At 38.9% G+C, this 18,138-nt stretch overlaps 1 protein-coding gene across 2 annotated transcripts; it reads left to right on the forward strand.

Annotated features, from left to right (window-relative positions):
• Positions 1-70: 70 nt before the first annotated feature.
• Positions 71-10,180, forward strand: ubl3b (ubiquitin-like 3b). 2 transcript variants are annotated; one of them, XM_066650091.1, is made up of 6 exons: positions 71-590; positions 1,471-1,614; positions 5,938-6,046; positions 6,316-6,402; positions 6,516-6,593; positions 7,969-10,180. In XM_066650091.1, the coding sequence occupies exons 2-6, from the start codon at positions 1,588-1,590 to the stop codon at positions 8,019-8,021; spliced, it is 354 nt and encodes a 117-aa protein (XP_066506188.1). In that variant the 5' UTR covers positions 71-590; positions 1,471-1,587; the 3' UTR covers positions 8,022-10,180. The 2 variants fall into 2 exon arrangements, with proteins under 2 accessions (XP_066506188.1, XP_066506189.1); XM_066650092.1 differs by having other exon boundaries at positions 1,475-1,614.
• The last annotated feature ends 7,958 nt before the right edge of the window (positions 10,181-18,138 follow it).

Below are 18,138 nucleotides of genomic sequence, written 5' to 3' on the forward strand. Positions count from 1 at the left end.
AAATGGAGTGTGCCGTGGAGACTCCAGTTCCCAGACTCCGTGTGTTTCCTGTTATATTCCGCCAGCTGATCGGCCCTGGCTTTAAATCCTCAGCCATTTACCTTCAGTACAGCAGTGTCTTTCCAGCGGAGACGCCGAACATATGATGGATATTCCCATTAGTTAGGGAACGGTTTAGGTTTATTATTGGTTATTTATAAATATCTATTTAGGGGGGTTTAATCGAAGGCAGTGGGTATTTTGACCGCGTTTGAGCTCCATGTTCGTTTTTCTTTTCTCGGTTCCTCTTATTTTCTGCCGCAGTCAGAAATTATTGGAGCTTCAGACGGAGGCCAGAAAACATATTACTGCGGATTTACAGCTGTTGTTCTGCTCTAAATCAGCTCTCGATCAACTCGCACACTAATCCTAGCGCTCCTATGTGTATGTCCAGTGTTTTTAAGCCGTATTTGTCTTCACGGACTACCATTTATTTACTCATAATTATCCGCTGTTTTGTAGCACATTAGCTGGCTAGGCTAGCGCGCTAACTTTCTGTTCACTGTGATAATGCAGTAAAACTGACTCTCGGCCGACAAGTCACTTATCAGGTATGTCGCTTATTTGCAAATTTTGCCGTCACACTGTTTATCTATTTTAGTAAAGTCTTTTAAGTGAAGCTTCGATCCAGTAGTTTGTCTGGCCAAGCAGGCTAATCAGCTGTTGGTGTTTTTCAGCAAGGGTTATATTACCCAGCCACTTCACATATAATTAGCATTGAAACTCTCATATAAACAATGTTGTTATATATATATATATATAAAAAAGAGAGGGAGATTAGACTACATAACACATAACACTTCATTTGATTTGTCCTACAAATGACTGCAATTGAAATTGAGTCTTAAAACGTTTTTATATTTTACAGTACTTTTAGGCTTCTGAGATAATTTATATTTAGTTAGATTTGTTTATCTATATTGTAAGCATTTATTTGTAAAATTGTTGTAAAGTTTATTATTTATATGTCAGAATTTTTTTCTTCCTAATTTCCAAACCTCTTCAAGAGGAAGTAATGTATTATTTGTAACCTTTCCACACCTACCTTGACTAATCACTCCCTCACAGCAACATTTCGGGACCTTCAGGAGATGTAAACAACTGGATACAAACTTTTTTTTTTTTAGTCTAAATTCCTTCTAAATTCATCTTTGTTTTGCATTTTTTATTATTTATTTATATATTTATTTTTTTGCTTTAGATGTTTCTAAATATTAGCTGTTGTATTATATGACCAGAGACACATACATGCTATAAATTGTGTACTTGGGTAATCTCTAACCCTAAGATATTACACTGTATTTTATATACCTATAATGCCAGTTAACTGACCATATGACTGCATATTGGCAGATTTACCACATTATTTTATAACAGAGTGAGTTGTAAACACATTTGTGACCAGTTGTCAATGTTTAACTTGGGTGCCAGGCAGTGCGAAGCAGAGAAAGGCTTGAGGGGAAAAGCACATACAGGGTCTTTGTGCCAGGGTTTGTCCCCCTCGGACGCTTCACTGTTTCCTGCCTCCCTTCCTCTTTGACGAGAGCCATGACCGCTCAAAGAGAGTCTGACACAGTGAGTATGCTGGTTTTATGAATACCACTTCCCTTTATCACATTTAGTTGGCCATCTGTAATAGCAAAATTAAAACAATGGAGTATTCCAAAATTGGGCTCTGCATGGAATATCCAAAAACTTTTAAGCGTCTGATTTAATTTGCTAATTTATATGCCTTTCCTGTGAGGCTTTGAAATGTTCCATGTAAGACCAAATACAGTGTGTCTTATCTTTTATTGATTTATGAGGGCAAAACAGTACAGTAAAAATCATGGAGTCCACATGAGTTCATCTTAAGAAGGATCATCTTGGTGCTCATGTGCTCTAGATTTTTATACTTGATTTGTTTGATTTCACAGCTTCATATTTACTCAGTATTGATTCTCTTTTCTAATGTATCAACAGAGTTGTGTAAAATTTCCTTCAGAGATTAAGAATATGTAAATATGTAGTATGACATAAGATGTCTTGGGTCATATGCTTCATATGGTGTTGCTAAGGGAACGGTGGCAGATTTAAGGTGGTGTTGTTTTTACAGGGTTTTAGAGAAAAGGGTGGATGGGGTGCGAGGAGTGAATGTTTTTGTTGCAAATGTCAAGGATTTCCATTATCTGTCATGGATTTTGCTGTTAACCCCCTAAATCCCTTAGGCAGAGGGTAGGGGAGGGGTGGTGTTCAGGGCTTTCCTCAGCTTTATGAGGGCTTAGTGTTTGTAAACAGACTGTTGACATGACGTCACCACATGGTGTGACCCCTTTGTTCTCTTCTTTGATGCCCATCGTGAAAGTCACATTGTTTTACGTGTAGCTGAAAAAGGTGGGGAGGGGTGGCCTAAATTTCATCAGTACTCAGCAGAAGTACCTGATGGTTTGTAAACAGGAAGATCGGCTTCTTCACTGTAAGTTAATGTTCAGACAATAGAATGTATGTTGTAAAAAGATGTTGAATTCAGCATATCTTTTTTATGAACCTCCTTCCGGGCCAGCCTAGAAGAGCATTTTCTCTTACTGTCTGACAGATTGACTCCTAATGTTGAAACGTGCATTCGCGAGTAGGAACGTTATTTACAGAGGTGGAAAGAGTACTAAAATATTCTACTCAAGTAAAGGTACTATTACTTGCTATATGGAGTTTTATAAACAAACTAATGTCACCCCACCATGTCCCTTTACAATGTATCAGGCAATTACACACACTCACATGAAACAAGACAAATTCAGCAGTCCTCCTCAAACGCTGAGCCGAGACTCTGGCCAACGCACCAAACACACCAAAAACTAGAATATGACATATGGCTGAACTCACAGTTCCTACTCTCGTATGTGCAATTCAACATTAGGAGTCAGTCAGTCAGTAAGTGAAAATGCCTCCCTTTAGGCTGGCCCCGGCAGGCGGTCCGGCAAAAACCACATGTAAACAAACACATTGATATGAAGCACCAAAGCTTCTCCAGGCCTTTCAATGACAAGGGTATTTATTTTGGCCTTTACTGTTTTTCAAATGCCAAAAACTCCTCTGTGACAATGGCTATGTGACTAACAGGGGTCCGGCAAAACTAGGCTTGCCTAGTCTTGTTTTCTTCAATGCATGGCGGTTAGAAATGTTGGAGCTAACATTGTTTGTGTCGTTACAAGGTTTGCCTTTCAGAATGATAGGCTGCAAGTGTAGGTTCAGGTTCTTATGAACTGTCTTCTTTGTATGTTTTTTCTCAGAATGTGTTGTACAGAATCATTTTACATCTGTCATCTTGTCAGCTCACCTAAAAATATAGGCTTGCACTTTCTGTAGAATCTAACTGAAAAATGATTTTCTCACTTCCACTTTATATGTTACAAGGGTGTTTATTACTTGCCTGCACAAAATACTGCACTTTAATCATGAGTACTCTTAGTTTTAACACAAATGCATACCCAAATATGTTGAGAAACAAACAACAATTTGCTTAATCCAAATGTATTTAGAATTTGGAAAAGATATTTTTATATTTAATGAATAGATGCTTATTTTGAAAATTGCATTAGATTATCATGAACTAAATCATAAAAACTATAATAATGTTTGTGGCTGCAGCTATATATACTTGGTGCACAGTGACGGCCATGTATCGGCGATGTCCAGAAACACTGTGTCTCTGGGATCAAGATCTGAAATGGACTGATTCACATTGGAAACTTTTAGTAGATAAACTTCTCAGGTTGTTCATGGAAAGGACGTGGGTGAATTGCAAAGCTGTAAAGTCAGTATTACTATTTCCACTTATTGTAACAACATATGATTTGGACATATTTTTATGCACATACATGTTCATTTCAAACTGGATCATTATTGTCTTCAGTCCTCAAATGATTATTAAATATAGTATCGTCTGTGTTAATCATTATAGAGAGAAAGTGAAAATGTTTTTTAAATGTTTCAGTGTTTGATGGTCTGTGGTTTTGAAGTAATGACACAATAGATAGGTACAAATAAGTCTTCTTCAACAGTGCCATATTTGGAGTTGACTCCCTAATATAGTCTGCGTGAAGTCTGATAAATTAGTTTTTTTGCAGTCTTATATTTTTTTCTTTTTCATGTGTGTACATAGTAAAGGTAGCCTCTAACATTAAACCAAACAGTACCAAGCCCAACTGGGCTTACTTTTTTCCACCCCTCACCCCCACATTACTCTAAACGAATGCATTTAGTAGCAGCCAAGGAGTGCACAGAGGGTGTGGGTGATGTAATGTTTAAACCTGAGAATTATTAAAAAGTGAGTATAACAGAAAAAGTACATTTAAACTCTCTGGGAAAATAAAAACAGCTGAACAAGAAGCCACTTTTGTATACTCTTAGAGCAAGAGCAAACACTTTTTTTCTCATCTCGTTTTATTTTGGGAGCTGTATTAAGGTTGGCTTCTACTGAGCCTCGATCTGCTCTGCCTCAGCACTGTCATCAGCTGTAAGTTTTCTGAACATGAAGAAGTCTTCAGACAAAATTTATGCTTTAATTACTATTCTTAATGTGTATAATAATGCCAGGTAGGCTCCGGACCCACCACAACAATGAACCTGATAAGCGGTTACAGACAATGAATTAATGACTAATGTGTATAATGTGTTCTTTGATAGCATTATCTTACCCAAGCTCTTTTGCTGGATGCTGGAGATCTTAAGATTTCAAGTAAACATTAATTTGCAATGAGGTATCCATTATCATGAGACTCAAACAGTACTGAACCCAAACAAAGATTGTCCAAAGAGCTATGGTGTAGTATTGCTACAGGTAAACCTCAATTAAAGAGTACAAACGAAGTCTTCCTTCATTTTGTCCAGTATTCTCGTGCTTCTGTTCATTCTGTACAAAAGAATGTGAGACATTCTTCCCCATTGTTTCTTGTTGTGTATTCTGGTTGTTTTATCCACAGTCATGTAATGTTAATGTAACCTGTGCATATGATGACCATGTTGTGAACGTTTAGGTCTGAATGTTGTGGCTTAGTTGAACAGGATATTAGACTATTAAGGCGGTTAGTCTTAAAATGTTAGTGAGATTTTAAGACAGCCACTCCTGTTCTACAGTGCACTTGTAGTAGATTTTGACACTATTGCAGCAGTGACTGAATATAAGAATCACTGAGGATTTATGTCCCTGTGGGATGAAGAGGATAGATAGATGTAAGGCCTTCTGTACTGTGATATGATTTTTGACTTGAGATGGTCCAGTGTCTTGGATCCATCTCACAATAAATGTTGTCTCGGTTGGTGAATATTGACTGTAATTTGTGCCCATGAAGTGTGGCTGGATGTGTGGTAGACCCATTATTATTATGGATGCGGACATCTGAAGGCATTGTTTGTAACACTTTTTTTTTTAATGGGACTCGGAGCCGCCTTTTTCTACAAATCAACTATGCTGCCTTCACCCAACCCCCACCAGTTGTCTTGAGTTTATGCATGGACCATGTAAATTTAATAACTCCATCCTGTGCTGTCTGGGACACCTGGGGATATCGCATTAGGGAGACAGCCTGGAGAGAGAGGAAGAGGGCAGGGGGTCTCTGTTACACAGCACCAGAGGGCAGGAACGCTTACTCCTGGCCCCACCCTGTCTGTCCTGTCACTGTTGAGCTGTGCCCATTTGACAGGAAGCTTTGCAGGAAACTGCCGATTTCAGGGCCCCCAGGCCAAGGGAGAAATCTAATTAGGAAGGAATGCCTGTTTGTGTAGATGACTCGTCAGGTCATCCCGTGTCATGTGGGGTGAGGGTAAATGAGGTCATGTGTTGCTTGATTTAATGGAAGTGATAAACTTAATATTTCAGTTAAACTTAGTGTTTGATGTCTGTTCTTATCTTTCTAACAGGTGAACCTGCGCCTGATCCTTGTGAGCGGGAAGACTCATGATTTCACCTTCTCACCCAACGATTCAGCCACAGATATTGCTCGTCATGTCTTTGAAAACTGGCCAGCAGGTATGTTTGCAGAGTTAAACTGAATCTGTATGTCAGAAAATGAGTGGGTTTATTTTAAAGTTATTTTGGCCTCCAAACAGCATGCCACAATTACATGTTACTGCCCATTGGCCAATGTATTAAAAGTATAATAGCCCCTAAAATATTGTCATTTTGTTATGAAGCATTGTGATGGTTCACTTACCAGCATAAAAGCTGAAATTCTGATTCAGCTCTCGATAACACTTTGTGTAGCCTTTTTGTAATATTATCCCTGGTTTTATGTTTAGGATGGGAAGAGGAGCAGGTAAGCAGTCCCAGTATCCTCAGACTCATTTTCCAGGGCCGGTTCTTGCATGGCAATGTCACACTTGGAGGTGAGTTTTAGAATGTGCTGGACACATGCATACTTTGCCTGCCTTTAACTTGTTGTTTGAAGGTAAACTGAAAAACGGTGAGTTTACACATTCTGAACCATTTTGTTGTACAGCTCTGAAGCTGCCCCCTGGCCGAACAACCGTCATGCACTTGGTTGCCAGAGAGACGCTGCCGGAGCCCAACTCCCATGGTAAGACCTGAATTGTTCCTTTTTGTACATTTCTAAAGCATGGCTAAATGTGCACATCTTTTCTAGGCAACACTTTCTGTCTTAATGCAGTGGGAGCGATGTGTTTGCAAGCTCCTGCCAGTTAGTATTTAGCTATGTACTTAAACAGTCCACATACAACTTCTTGTAGTGGACAGTTGGACAGGTACATTTACATTTATGCATTTGGCAGACGCTTTTATCCAAAGCGACTTACAAAAGAGGATCTAACATTCAAACTAGAGCACAATTTATACAAATTACCTTACCTAGGTATATGTTTAAAACATGACTCCCAACATTTTGGTCACAGATTGTGCAAAGACATACTTTTAGAATAAACATATTAACACAGAGGTAATGGAACTCCCGAAAGAATTATTGTGCCATTGTTTGGGATAGGCCTCTCAAAAACTCCCAAGATGCTTTAAATAATATTTCATGAAGTAAAGGAAAGCATACTTCTGTAAATTTTAATGCTACTCTTTCCATTTCAAAAAGGTTTCATTATTAGGACTGCTGTTTTCCTCACCTATGGGAAATGTGAACAGGACACTTGTGAAATGTACGCTATTCCAGACTTCTATTCACTCTGAAAATTGAGACGGTTGAAAGGCTAATTAATGGAGTGAATGATCTTGAAATAGATTTCTCAAACTGGTTTGCAGGTTAATTAGAACAAAACTTGCTAGTTTATAGTATTGGAGAGAACATTTTCTCATCATGTTTACTATCATTAATGCTTTTGACATAATACGTAAAATTTAAGTTGTGAAGTCTCAATGTAATTGTGTTTTTACAAATTACAAATATTGCTAAAAAAGTTATTTTTTTACAGAGAGAAGCAGAACAAATTTTCCAAGCTTTTGTAACTAGAGGATTTGATTATTTATTGTATTATGTTATTTTTACAGGGCTCCTTAAGAAAATCACCTAAACTTTATTAGTAGCTTCAAAAGAAAAAAGAACAAATACTGGATTCATAAAAGAATCAAAAACATCGATTATATTTTTTAAATATGTATTTTACATTGAGGCTTAAGCAAGTTGCTCTTGAGGTGGTTGCGTTGTGAACTCTGACATTTGCCTTTCTGTCAGTACAAAGCTAACAGGATGGTAGAGAATGTTAGGAAACATAGAAAGTTTAATCTTTTTTACTCATCTTTATCAATAAACGTGTATGTTGGTGTGTATTTGGGTATTTCCTGTATACATTCTCAATTATTGGCTTAATCTGCTTTTTCATAATTTACTCAAAGTTTTAAGTAGCTTTCAGCCTGAAGACTACATGATTAATTTCTGCAGAAGTAGTATGTATTATGTCGCTCAGCGTTTTTGCTTTTGTATTTCTTTTAAGGCCAAAGAAACCGGGAGAAGACTACAGAAAGCAGCTGCTGCCTACTGCTGTAAAACAGAAGAACGAACAACTCCCTGTTCTCAAACCATACATCCCTCTATTCCCTAGCCCCTGCTACCTTTCTCTGCTTGCCAACCCATGATGTATCCTGAATGATTATTGAACAGCTTGAAGGGTCAGAATGATTTCCATTCAGTTGATTTATTCCTGTACAGTAGCTGGGAATTCTCTGTGCCAAGTACTCGGAAATGTTTTGTTTGCCCTTTTTGTTGCCAAAATTATTCTTTGCTTAGTAAAATCATGATAAGAATCTGTACATAGACCTCTTTTAAAAATCCAGACAATATTAAACAGTGGTAAGATCAAATGCCCTGGACTCTGAAAGGAAAGAATTAACAGGAGGTTGAAGAGCCGTTAGGGGAGGATTTGGTATACTCAGGAGAGAAATTGAAGATCCCTTCTTTCACATGTATGGAGACTGTTTTGTGACTAGAAACACATACGGATATGGCTCTGTTCGCCAATGCTGGCTACCACATGGACTTAACCCTTCTGATCATCAGCTACTGCTCACACCAGTTATAAGCCCTTAACTTGGACTTGCACTTAACTTGGACCCTTAAGTCATTGTGCTATATGGTCTTAATCATCCCACCCTGTCTCAGACAATGGCTCACGTCACCACTGGCAAGGTACGACCTCCATCAACACCTGCAGCGAAGTAGTTTGCCGTCTGTTGTGGAGGACAAGTACAAAAGGATTTAGCTCTAGCGTCAATGGACTGATAACACATGCCCTGACCACCCACGTGTTTGCCTTTGGCACAGGACCAAGCGAGAGTTTGTACTCAGTCATGGCTGCTTTTTATTTTTTTTCCTTTTCTAAACAGCTGTGTCAACATGTGCATGCCCTAGTATAGAGTTTTCTCACCCTGGGTGTGTACCTGCATTCTTCGAACTGTTCACCTGTAATGTGCTTGAATAGTGAAGGTCCATCCCCTCTGAAAAGTGAGTGCAATGTTTGCCAAATGTGCTTGACATTTGAGAAGACACGCTCATTTTGCCTAGTCAGGAACTCCTACCCATCTCCTCAGCCACCGAAAAGCACTCATCCGCCAGTGTGTCCCAAAGGAATAACCGCCTGCCGCTGTCTGACACAGGGAAAAAGAATAAGGGAATCGTCAGAGGGCTGCTTCTTAAAAGCCACAGCTTTAGTGGCTGCATTATAAGCACGATGATTTCCTGGACCCCTTCCCGAGCTGATTTGGCAAGGGCACAACAAGAGTGAACATGGAATGGCATCCCCCCCTGATGGGCCCCCAACCAGGCCAGGAGAAATTATGGGTGTTTTATTTCCTAATGTTTCTATGCTGTCTGTTTTATTTTTATCCCATTTGCCTTCAGATTGTGGCGAAATTAATATTATTAATAATGGAATTCTAAAAACGTTCTTTGTAACCTTGTGTCTGTGTAGTTCAGGTTTTAATTGGTAGACATATAATGATTGACTGATGTGTGCAAGCGAGAATTTCCGGGGAGGGATGGTACAAATGATAATGGGAGAACAGATCAGTCATGGCAGCGTCCAGCAAGTTTTAGATCTTCCTTTGAGTGACCATCCCTCAGTGAATGTGTATTAATCATCGTCACCGCTATTGAATTAGCTTCAGAATATTAAATGTAAAAAAAAAAAATACAATCTGCTTAAAAGCCTGTATTATAAATTAATAAAAAAATATTTCAAAAAAAATCTCACTGTCTTTAGTTTAGTGTTCCTCACATTATCATGGATTTAACTGTGGGAGGGTTAAAAAAAAAAAGTAAATATATTTTCCAGTGAGTTCATTATTATTTTTTTTTGTCTCTAGATGGCAGTATTGCTTAAGTTCTCTAATTAATGACTGCGTCTACCTTTTTGAATTTATTGTTTGTGTCCACAGCATAGTTAATCATCTAAACACTGGACCTGATTAAGGAGCAAATATAATCCGCATTTTATGTAAAATTGAACTGATGGAATTAATGATGAAACATGTTGTTCTTACTAAGATTGTTTGAGGTTAGATAGTTCTGGAAAGCTGGTGGGAAATTTTAGGGCTTGTTTCCTGGACAAAGAACAAGCAAAAAAAAAAAAAAGTGGTAATCCATTTCCAGTTAAAAACATCAATTTATTACTTGTTTAATCTGGATTTATGTATCCGTATGTATATGTATTTTTTCTAGTCAGGGCTGTCTGAAACAAATAACATTATTTTGAGAGGTCAACATACTATTTTCTTTTTTCTGCATGTAGAGATTTCCTGGTTCAATAAATCCTTCCCTGTTTTGAAAGATCCTTTCATGACGTATAGCTGAGAGAGATCCAGGTTTCCAGTTGACACTGGCAAACAATTTAAGAAAGAAGAGTGGTCCAGGCAGCCTTTTCAAGCACAAATCTCTTTATAGTGAACTGAGTGCCTGACCAAACGCAGGAGATATTCAGTACATAAAACTAAGTAAGTAAAAGCATTTTGAGAAGAATGTTAGTGGTTGTCACTTACACGAACTGCGGAATTGAGAGTCATACGATATCTGTGCTGTTGTTGCAATCTCAAGGGATTTTTCTTTATTGAAGTGAGCCATTTAAAAGAAAGAACCTTGGGAGCATGAAGCACAGCACAGTTTTGCTGACTGTCTGAAGCCAGAGAAGAGCTTTAATTCTTTTTCATGTGGTGAATAAATGTCATTGATTAACTGCCTTTGGTGTTACTTCACAAACACCGCTATTTAATTCGAGTCTGTAACCTTCTCTGGTTTCAGTGCAGTCATCAAGGGCTGATAATACTCTGCAGCTCTGCTGAAATGTTGTGTTTAACTTGTGTAGGTTTAGGTCTCTGATGCTTATGTGTGAAGGAAGTCCAGGGTTAACGTAAAAAATATGAGCCTCCAGCGGCCGAGGGCTTCATGGGAGATTTGGATCAGAGCTGTGGGAGTGACAGGGCAGCTGCCTCACAGCTTGGCTTCCTCTTTAAATCTGAGCTTTGGCCTGAGGATTCCTTAAGGGAAAAGGAACTATGCAAGACAACGGTGGCCTGTTATGGTATAATTGTGTTAACCCTTGGAGACCTTTTCTCTCACCTTTACTTAGGGATGATGTTCCTTTCATTCTTAGGGAGCTTCTTTATATCTTTCTGGGAGAAAGTGTGTAATATATTTAATTTATATTTAATATAACACTAAATAAAACTTAACTGATTTTGTCGCAGTCCAATGAAAAAAACATATCCTGTAAAATTTATAAAATCTTTGATGATATTTGTAGCTGAACAATGCTATTATGCAAATAATACTAATTTGATAGTTCATTCATTCATTGTCTATAACCGCTTGTCCATTTCAGGGTCATGGAGGTACTGGGCCTACTCGAAAACACTGGGCACAAAGTGGGAACACACCCTGGAGAGGGACCTCACCTCTGGACACTTTTGAGTAGCCAGTCCACCTACCAACGTGTTTTTTTTGGACAGTGGAAGGAAAACGGAGCACTCAGAGAAAACCCACATGGACATGGGGAGAACACATTCCTCACAGACAGTCACCCTGAGCAGGGCTTGAACCCACAACTCCAGGACCCTGGAGCTGTGACAGTGTCACTAGGTGTAGCATCACCATGCCGCCCAATGGAGATAATTATATATTATAATAGATATCAAATACAACATAAATTTTCAGTAAACATATGGGGCGGCACGGTGGCGCAGCAGGTAGTGTCGCAGTCACACAGCTCCAGGGGCCTGGAGGTTGTGGGTTCGATTCCCGCTCTGGGTGACTGTTGGTGTGTTCTCCCCGTGTCCGCGTGGGTTTCCTCTGGGTGCTCCGGTTTCCTCCCACAGTCCAAAAACACACGTTGCAGGTGGATTGGCAACATAAAAGTGTCCGTGTGTGTGTGTGTGTCTGTGTTGCCCTGTGAAGGACTGGCGCCCCCTCCAGGGTGTATTCCTGCCTTGCGCCCAATGATTCCAGGTAGGCACTGGACCCACTGCAAATTGAATAAGTGCTTACAGATAATGAATTAATGTAAATATATTTTTAAGCTTTTATTCGTTGGTTGCATATTTTCATCTCATGATCTAAGTAAATACATTCTGTGTATACATATGAACTCAGAAGTTATACACACTAGGGGCTTAACACCAGCAGAGGCTTCTATCCTGACAATGCTGATTTGTAAAGCTGGCCAGATTTCCACTTTTCCTCTTTCCTGTCTGTGGACTGGCTAAACTGTCAGTTCTTCTGATATTAAAACCAGCTGCATGGCTCTACACAGTAGAAACACAGACTATGACTGCAGATTTTGCAGCTTCTCTGCTGGCCAGTCTGACATTCTGCTGTGGCTATGTATCCAGCTCATGCCATTGCTTATCTAGGAGCCATGAGGTGGCACGAAAGAATCCAGGGGGAGCCCATAAATCTGTTGTCATCTTTGGACGGGTTTTGTGTTTCAGGCGAGAAGAAGTGTCTACAACTGTGTGAGAGTGTTGTCATTAGGTTTGCATGCTTAAGTGCTCCCTGGCACCGGTGATCTAGTCATTGGAGAGTTCAGGAGGCCTGAATGTCTTGGATGTGTGGATCCGTTTTCCAAGAGTACCAAAGGTCAAAATCCCACCAATGTGTCAGTGCTTTTTGCTCAACGCTAAATCCCTTCAGGTTTCTCCCCAGCCGGCCCTTCTGCTCCTAATCAGTTAAAAAAAAGCTGTGGTTTTCCATAGGAAAGCCTCTGTAAAACACGAGGTATACCATGAAGCTGGTAGGATTGTGTGGCTGTTCTCATGCATACTGTTCCTCCCCCCACCAGCCCAAGCACTGAAGGCCTCTGAGGTCTGAGTCAGGCAACCAAGCTTTGTTACATCTCACGTTTTATTCACATGTTTATTTTAAAAGGGGTTCCCTTGAGCTCCATAACCTGCTGCTGTTAAGAGCAGCAATACATCCAGGACTGCAGAGAGAAGCCTTCAACAAGCTCACTGTGGTGAGCTGAACAGCATTTTCACAGAGCATTAATAGCTGTGAGCCTCCAAGGCTTCTGTGTGAAAGAATCTCACGGCTTGGAAACAGAATGTGTGAAAGTCACTGTGGGTGAATGTGTGCCGCGATTGTTCTGTTTGACTGTTGTCACCATTCTTGCTGTCTCACCTTTGCAGGAATACAGTCTTGTCATTCTTTATGGTCTTTATAGCCTACTATTGCATGGTGTCGTCCACATCTGCAACTATAAAAGTTCCATCATTTTAAAAATCTGCAGAATTAAATGTTTAATGGAAAAACTGGCTGTTCTCACTGTGAGGCATAGAAGAGATGCCAAGAGTTTAATTGCTTTATAAGATAACAGAACAGTCACATGGATTTGTTTGTTTGTTTTTGTTTATTTGTTTGGTCATTGTTTGTTTGTTTTGAATATATTTTGACCTAAATCAAACACGGAAAAGAAAATTTGTGACCAAATATTTGTTGACACTAGCTCATCCAGCTTGTTTTTTTCCCTTCAGCAATGAAGAATACTGATAGAGAATTTGTTGCCTGATAGTGACATTTATGACAGTGGTTGTCAGACTTTTTCTATCATTCCCCACCTCAGACGAAAGGAAATTTCCATGCCCCACCTGTCCCACATCGTCCCCCAAATAATGGTAATAAAATATAATGCAAGTTTACAATTTTCTAATTTCTTTAAGTAAAAACATCTTCTGTCTCTAAATCCGTAGCTTAACATTATATCACCAGATACAACATTAGCATCAATGTTCAAAAATTCAAAAATACAGAAAATTGGTCACTAATTTAATTGTGCTTCCGTTTCTCACTTTTCAATCTGTGCAAAAACGAGCAGGGAGTAGGAGTGAGTTTGAGATTGGTGGGGACATGAGTCAAAGCCCACCCCATACCCAAAATATTAGATAGCTATAAGCTGATTCCTGTGTAGATAAGGCAGTAAAATAGTGCATTTATTACAATGTAGAACAGCATTTGATTAACGTTGGGAGAAAGGCTGTGTCCCAAACAACACACTATGGACCTTTACATACTACACTACTGAAACACTCATAAGGGTGTTTTATACTTGAACCGGTGCCTTAATGAAAGCTGAAAGAAGAGCCACCCTGTGTCTGACTCTCAGCTAAAACGCACTAATCTCGGTGGCTTATTTGCAAATAGAAACATATTTGAGTTCCAGGGAAGCTACATTTTTCCAGCCTTCTATCTGCTGTCCTTTTATTATGTTTAAGGTCTGAGTAAACTTTACTGACAAAACAAAGGCATTAATAAAGTCATAAAATGCTAATTCCTTAGCTTCGAGAAACGCTGATTTAGGAAGTCTTTATACCAGAAACCTTGTAACATTATTGTGACATTTACTTGTATTGAGCCACAAGAGCGTTAGTATTCATTAAGTTAGTGAAGACACATATTGATGATTATAGGGTGACCAGATCTGAGATGTGGACGGTGTGTGTGTGGGGGGGGGGGGGGGGTTACGACTACTGACGTGCAGATTGACCAATTAAATGTTTAAAGAGAAGGTTATCGACCAATAACGGTAGCTCTACAGTCAGACCGTCCATTCAGTAGATTTTATGCTACTTCCCTTCTCACTCAAGCGAACCAATCGGAGTAGGGGAGGGCGGGACTAGTTTGTGAACGAAACTTCTCGAAGTTCTATGTAAACTCTAGAAAAACAAAATCCCGGACGTTTGTGAAATTCCGCCCAGACATTTTTTTAAGTCTAAAAAAGAGGACATGTCCGGGTAAAAGAGGACGTCTGGTCACTCTAGGTGATAGTTATAGATCACGAATGTCACAACTTATCTTAAAGCTATTACATGAGTGATTTATGGCCAACGTTTTTTTTTTTTTTTTGGTGTTTTATTTTTTTATTTTTTTTGGGATACCGGTTTATCTAACATTTATTCTGAAATCAAAGGTATTAAATGGGAGTTAGTTCCCTCTTCACCCTGATGTTTTGATGTATGCTTCTTATCACTAGTTTTATTTCCCCCTTAATTAACCAAAATACTCTGAAAAACCTAGTTAAGCAATAGAAATGTGGCAAAATCAGTAACATTCCACCACCCACAGTTCAGTCAACCAATTTTCTACTTTTATTCTATCTTCACATAGCAGTATAATTACAGTTTCTAATTAAAACTGGGTTTGTTGCACAACTTTTGGCCGTGTGCTCTCTTCCACCAGCGTTCAGCAAAAAATCTCTAGTCTAATAGTTTGCAGGATTCTCTCTTCAAATTATTATTCATCTGTCTGTCACTGGTAAAGAGCTGCAATCCCAAGTTTGTTGCTGAAAATGGTAAACACCAGTCTTTCACTGCTTTCATGTGGGACTTAGAAGAAGGCACTATATATAATTTATAGCATAAATATTTTACCATTTACATTTTTGTTGAGTCACAATGTCCAAATCAATCCGTTTTTTTTTTTATTGTAAAATCTTGCTCCTTGCTTTGTTTAATCTTTCATCAGCTTTTCAGCGCATTGTCCTCATGCCAGCTACCGCAATATTTTCTTGGAAAAATAATTTGTTTAGGATTTTGACTTTGCAGAATTAATGTATTATTGTTCTTTCCCTAGGGGAGACATAGAGAAACAGTCAACTGAAAAATCTTTTTGAATACCTGCAGAAACAGCTCTCAGGCAGTTGGAAGTAGAAATAGAGAAAGGAGAAAAAATGCATAGTACAACTGCATTGTTGTGGATCAGGGTACAATTATTTCTTCTTATTACCACGCAAATCACTCACAGATGATGCATGAAGCTCATGCCAGCCATTTGTTTTTGGAGGAATATGCTAGATATTTTTTGAGATAGTTTGGCTTGGTCATAAATTCACTGAATAAGTGTGAGTGGACAACATAGGGAACCGTTTGTGCTAAAACAGTTCTTTTGGACCACATTATCTATGAAGAGGCCGTGTTCAGAAAATGCAGCCGAGTGTATGGCTCTCAGTAACTTTTTCTGCAGCACCCCCATTTTGTAGAGGCCCTTGTTCCAACCCATTTGTGCATATCTTTTTTTTCCAGACCCCACTGGAACGCTAATTCATACAGTATTGCAATCTTTTAGGGAACAAAACAACATATCACTTTTACAGTGGAATTCTTACAAGTGACAGGCTTTGTGTCTCACTCTTTCGCCTTGCTGTGCCCCCCTTCAATATCATTGCTCCCACCCTCCACTTTGGGAACCACCACATTAGCCATTCAAACAGCTAATAGTGAGTATATCTAAGCACAAGATTATTCTGCTATAAGATGTGATTATATTAATACACAACAATTATGTAAGTCTGCTGAATAATATGAGAACTCAGGGAACTGCTCCCTTTTGTTTTTTTCATAATCAGACTATGTCCCATCAGTATCATCGAAGACACGTCATTACAGCCTGAACAAATCCTCGTACGCTGAGGCCAAAAATGAGTGCACACCTGCTCATTTGACATTTCTTCCAAAGAATATCAGTAGGGAGTAAGAGTCCCTAAACTCCTTGGGAATGATATATACACTAGATTTTGGAAGAATCAATTCTGCAACTATTTGATGGCATTCAGCCTCGATAACATTTTTATTGTCACATGTTGTTGTTGGATGATTAGTTCTGGATCACAAACACAATTACGACTCCTCCCTAGGACACTGGATAGAGCTCCATCACACGAATAGTGTATATTCACAGCTGCCCTTTACAATGTGTTTAGATTTCTTGATGAATGGATTAGCAGTGTTCCAAATTGATGTGGAAATAAATCTTGTTCTGTTGATTTCCATTCAGAGTAAAGAGGGTTTTTTGTCTTTTTCTGTAAGCATTGGGGAGATACAAGATATAACTGAAAAACATCCAAATCTCAGACAATTGGAATGCATTGAGGTAATTTTGAGTACTGCTCCCAGCTTTGCCTTTACACATGAGCATAGCCCTTAGTGTATCTAATTTACATACTGCATGCAAGAAACATCCCTCTGTTTATATAATTCCTCTGCATTTTGTGAACCACTAAGATAATTGCTCATTTGTTCTTCATGAACCATGAAAATGACTCTGTGTGTGTTTTTTTTCTTTTTTGAGATTCCAGAGTTGTGTTTAACATTTGTTCGTATTCTCTGCGCTGTTGTATAATGGGTTTTGATCCCCGTTGAATTGAACTTCATAATCTGCCAATATACCCACAATGGACTATAATGAAACAATGTTGTCATTGTCGATGGTATAGTCTGGGTCTTTGTGGATGCGCTAATTCGTTTTGGCTGGTATGATTTATGTTTTGGACCAGTATGTTCTGACATAACTCTGAGCTCTGTAATATTTCCCCCTTGCTGCACCATTGGACAGGTCCTTGAGATGAAGTTGGATCACTGCCCTTTTACCCTCCAGAGTCCAGCAGGCCATTACATCATCCCAAACTAGAGGCCTGTGTCCTCATACAGTCTGTTATTGTGGACACGCAAAACAAATGTTCTGCATCTGGGAAAATATTGGCACGCAGGGAATTTTTTTGTTTTTTATTGACTGTCTAATCTGGGATTTCATTACTGTATGTTGCCCATTAAGGATCTAACAAAAATGCTCCAGTGATTTCTTTGCTGACCTGCAGTTCCAGTAAGTCACTAAACTTTTTCATTTTGTTTTCCAGCAAAGGCGGCTCAAAGCTTGACCACCATGTGCAATGCTACATGTAACAAGAATAAGATCTACTACCATTCACCATCTGTGTGAGTCAATAATATACTTCCCTAGGGGCAGGTCAGCGAAAGGATGGATCCCTGTTGCTTAACACTCCACACTGTTTTACATATGCTGTCTACAAAAAAATATTCCTGTACAGTTGAATGCAAAAACCCCAAATAAGTTAGCAATATTTAAAAGTTTCAAACTTAATGTGTTTCTGTTAAAAGAATAATTTACATTTTGCACTCATTTGTTGAGTTAAATATGTGGAAAACACAAAAATATACTGTGCCAGGAAATTTTGCACAGGCCATTGTTTCAAATGGGCCAAGGGGATCATATAAACCATGAATTGCCCTGGAGGAGTGGCTAAAAACGTCTTCAAAAATATGTACAGAATACAGTCGGCCCACAGTATTTGTGGTTGATTGTATTGGTTCCAGGACCTTCTGCAGAT

Source organism: Hoplias malabaricus, chromosome 17, assembly GCF_029633855.1.
Source record: "Hoplias malabaricus isolate fHopMal1 chromosome 17, fHopMal1.hap1, whole genome shotgun sequence".
Classification (NCBI taxonomy): domain Eukaryota; kingdom Metazoa; phylum Chordata; class Actinopteri; order Characiformes; family Erythrinidae; genus Hoplias; species Hoplias malabaricus.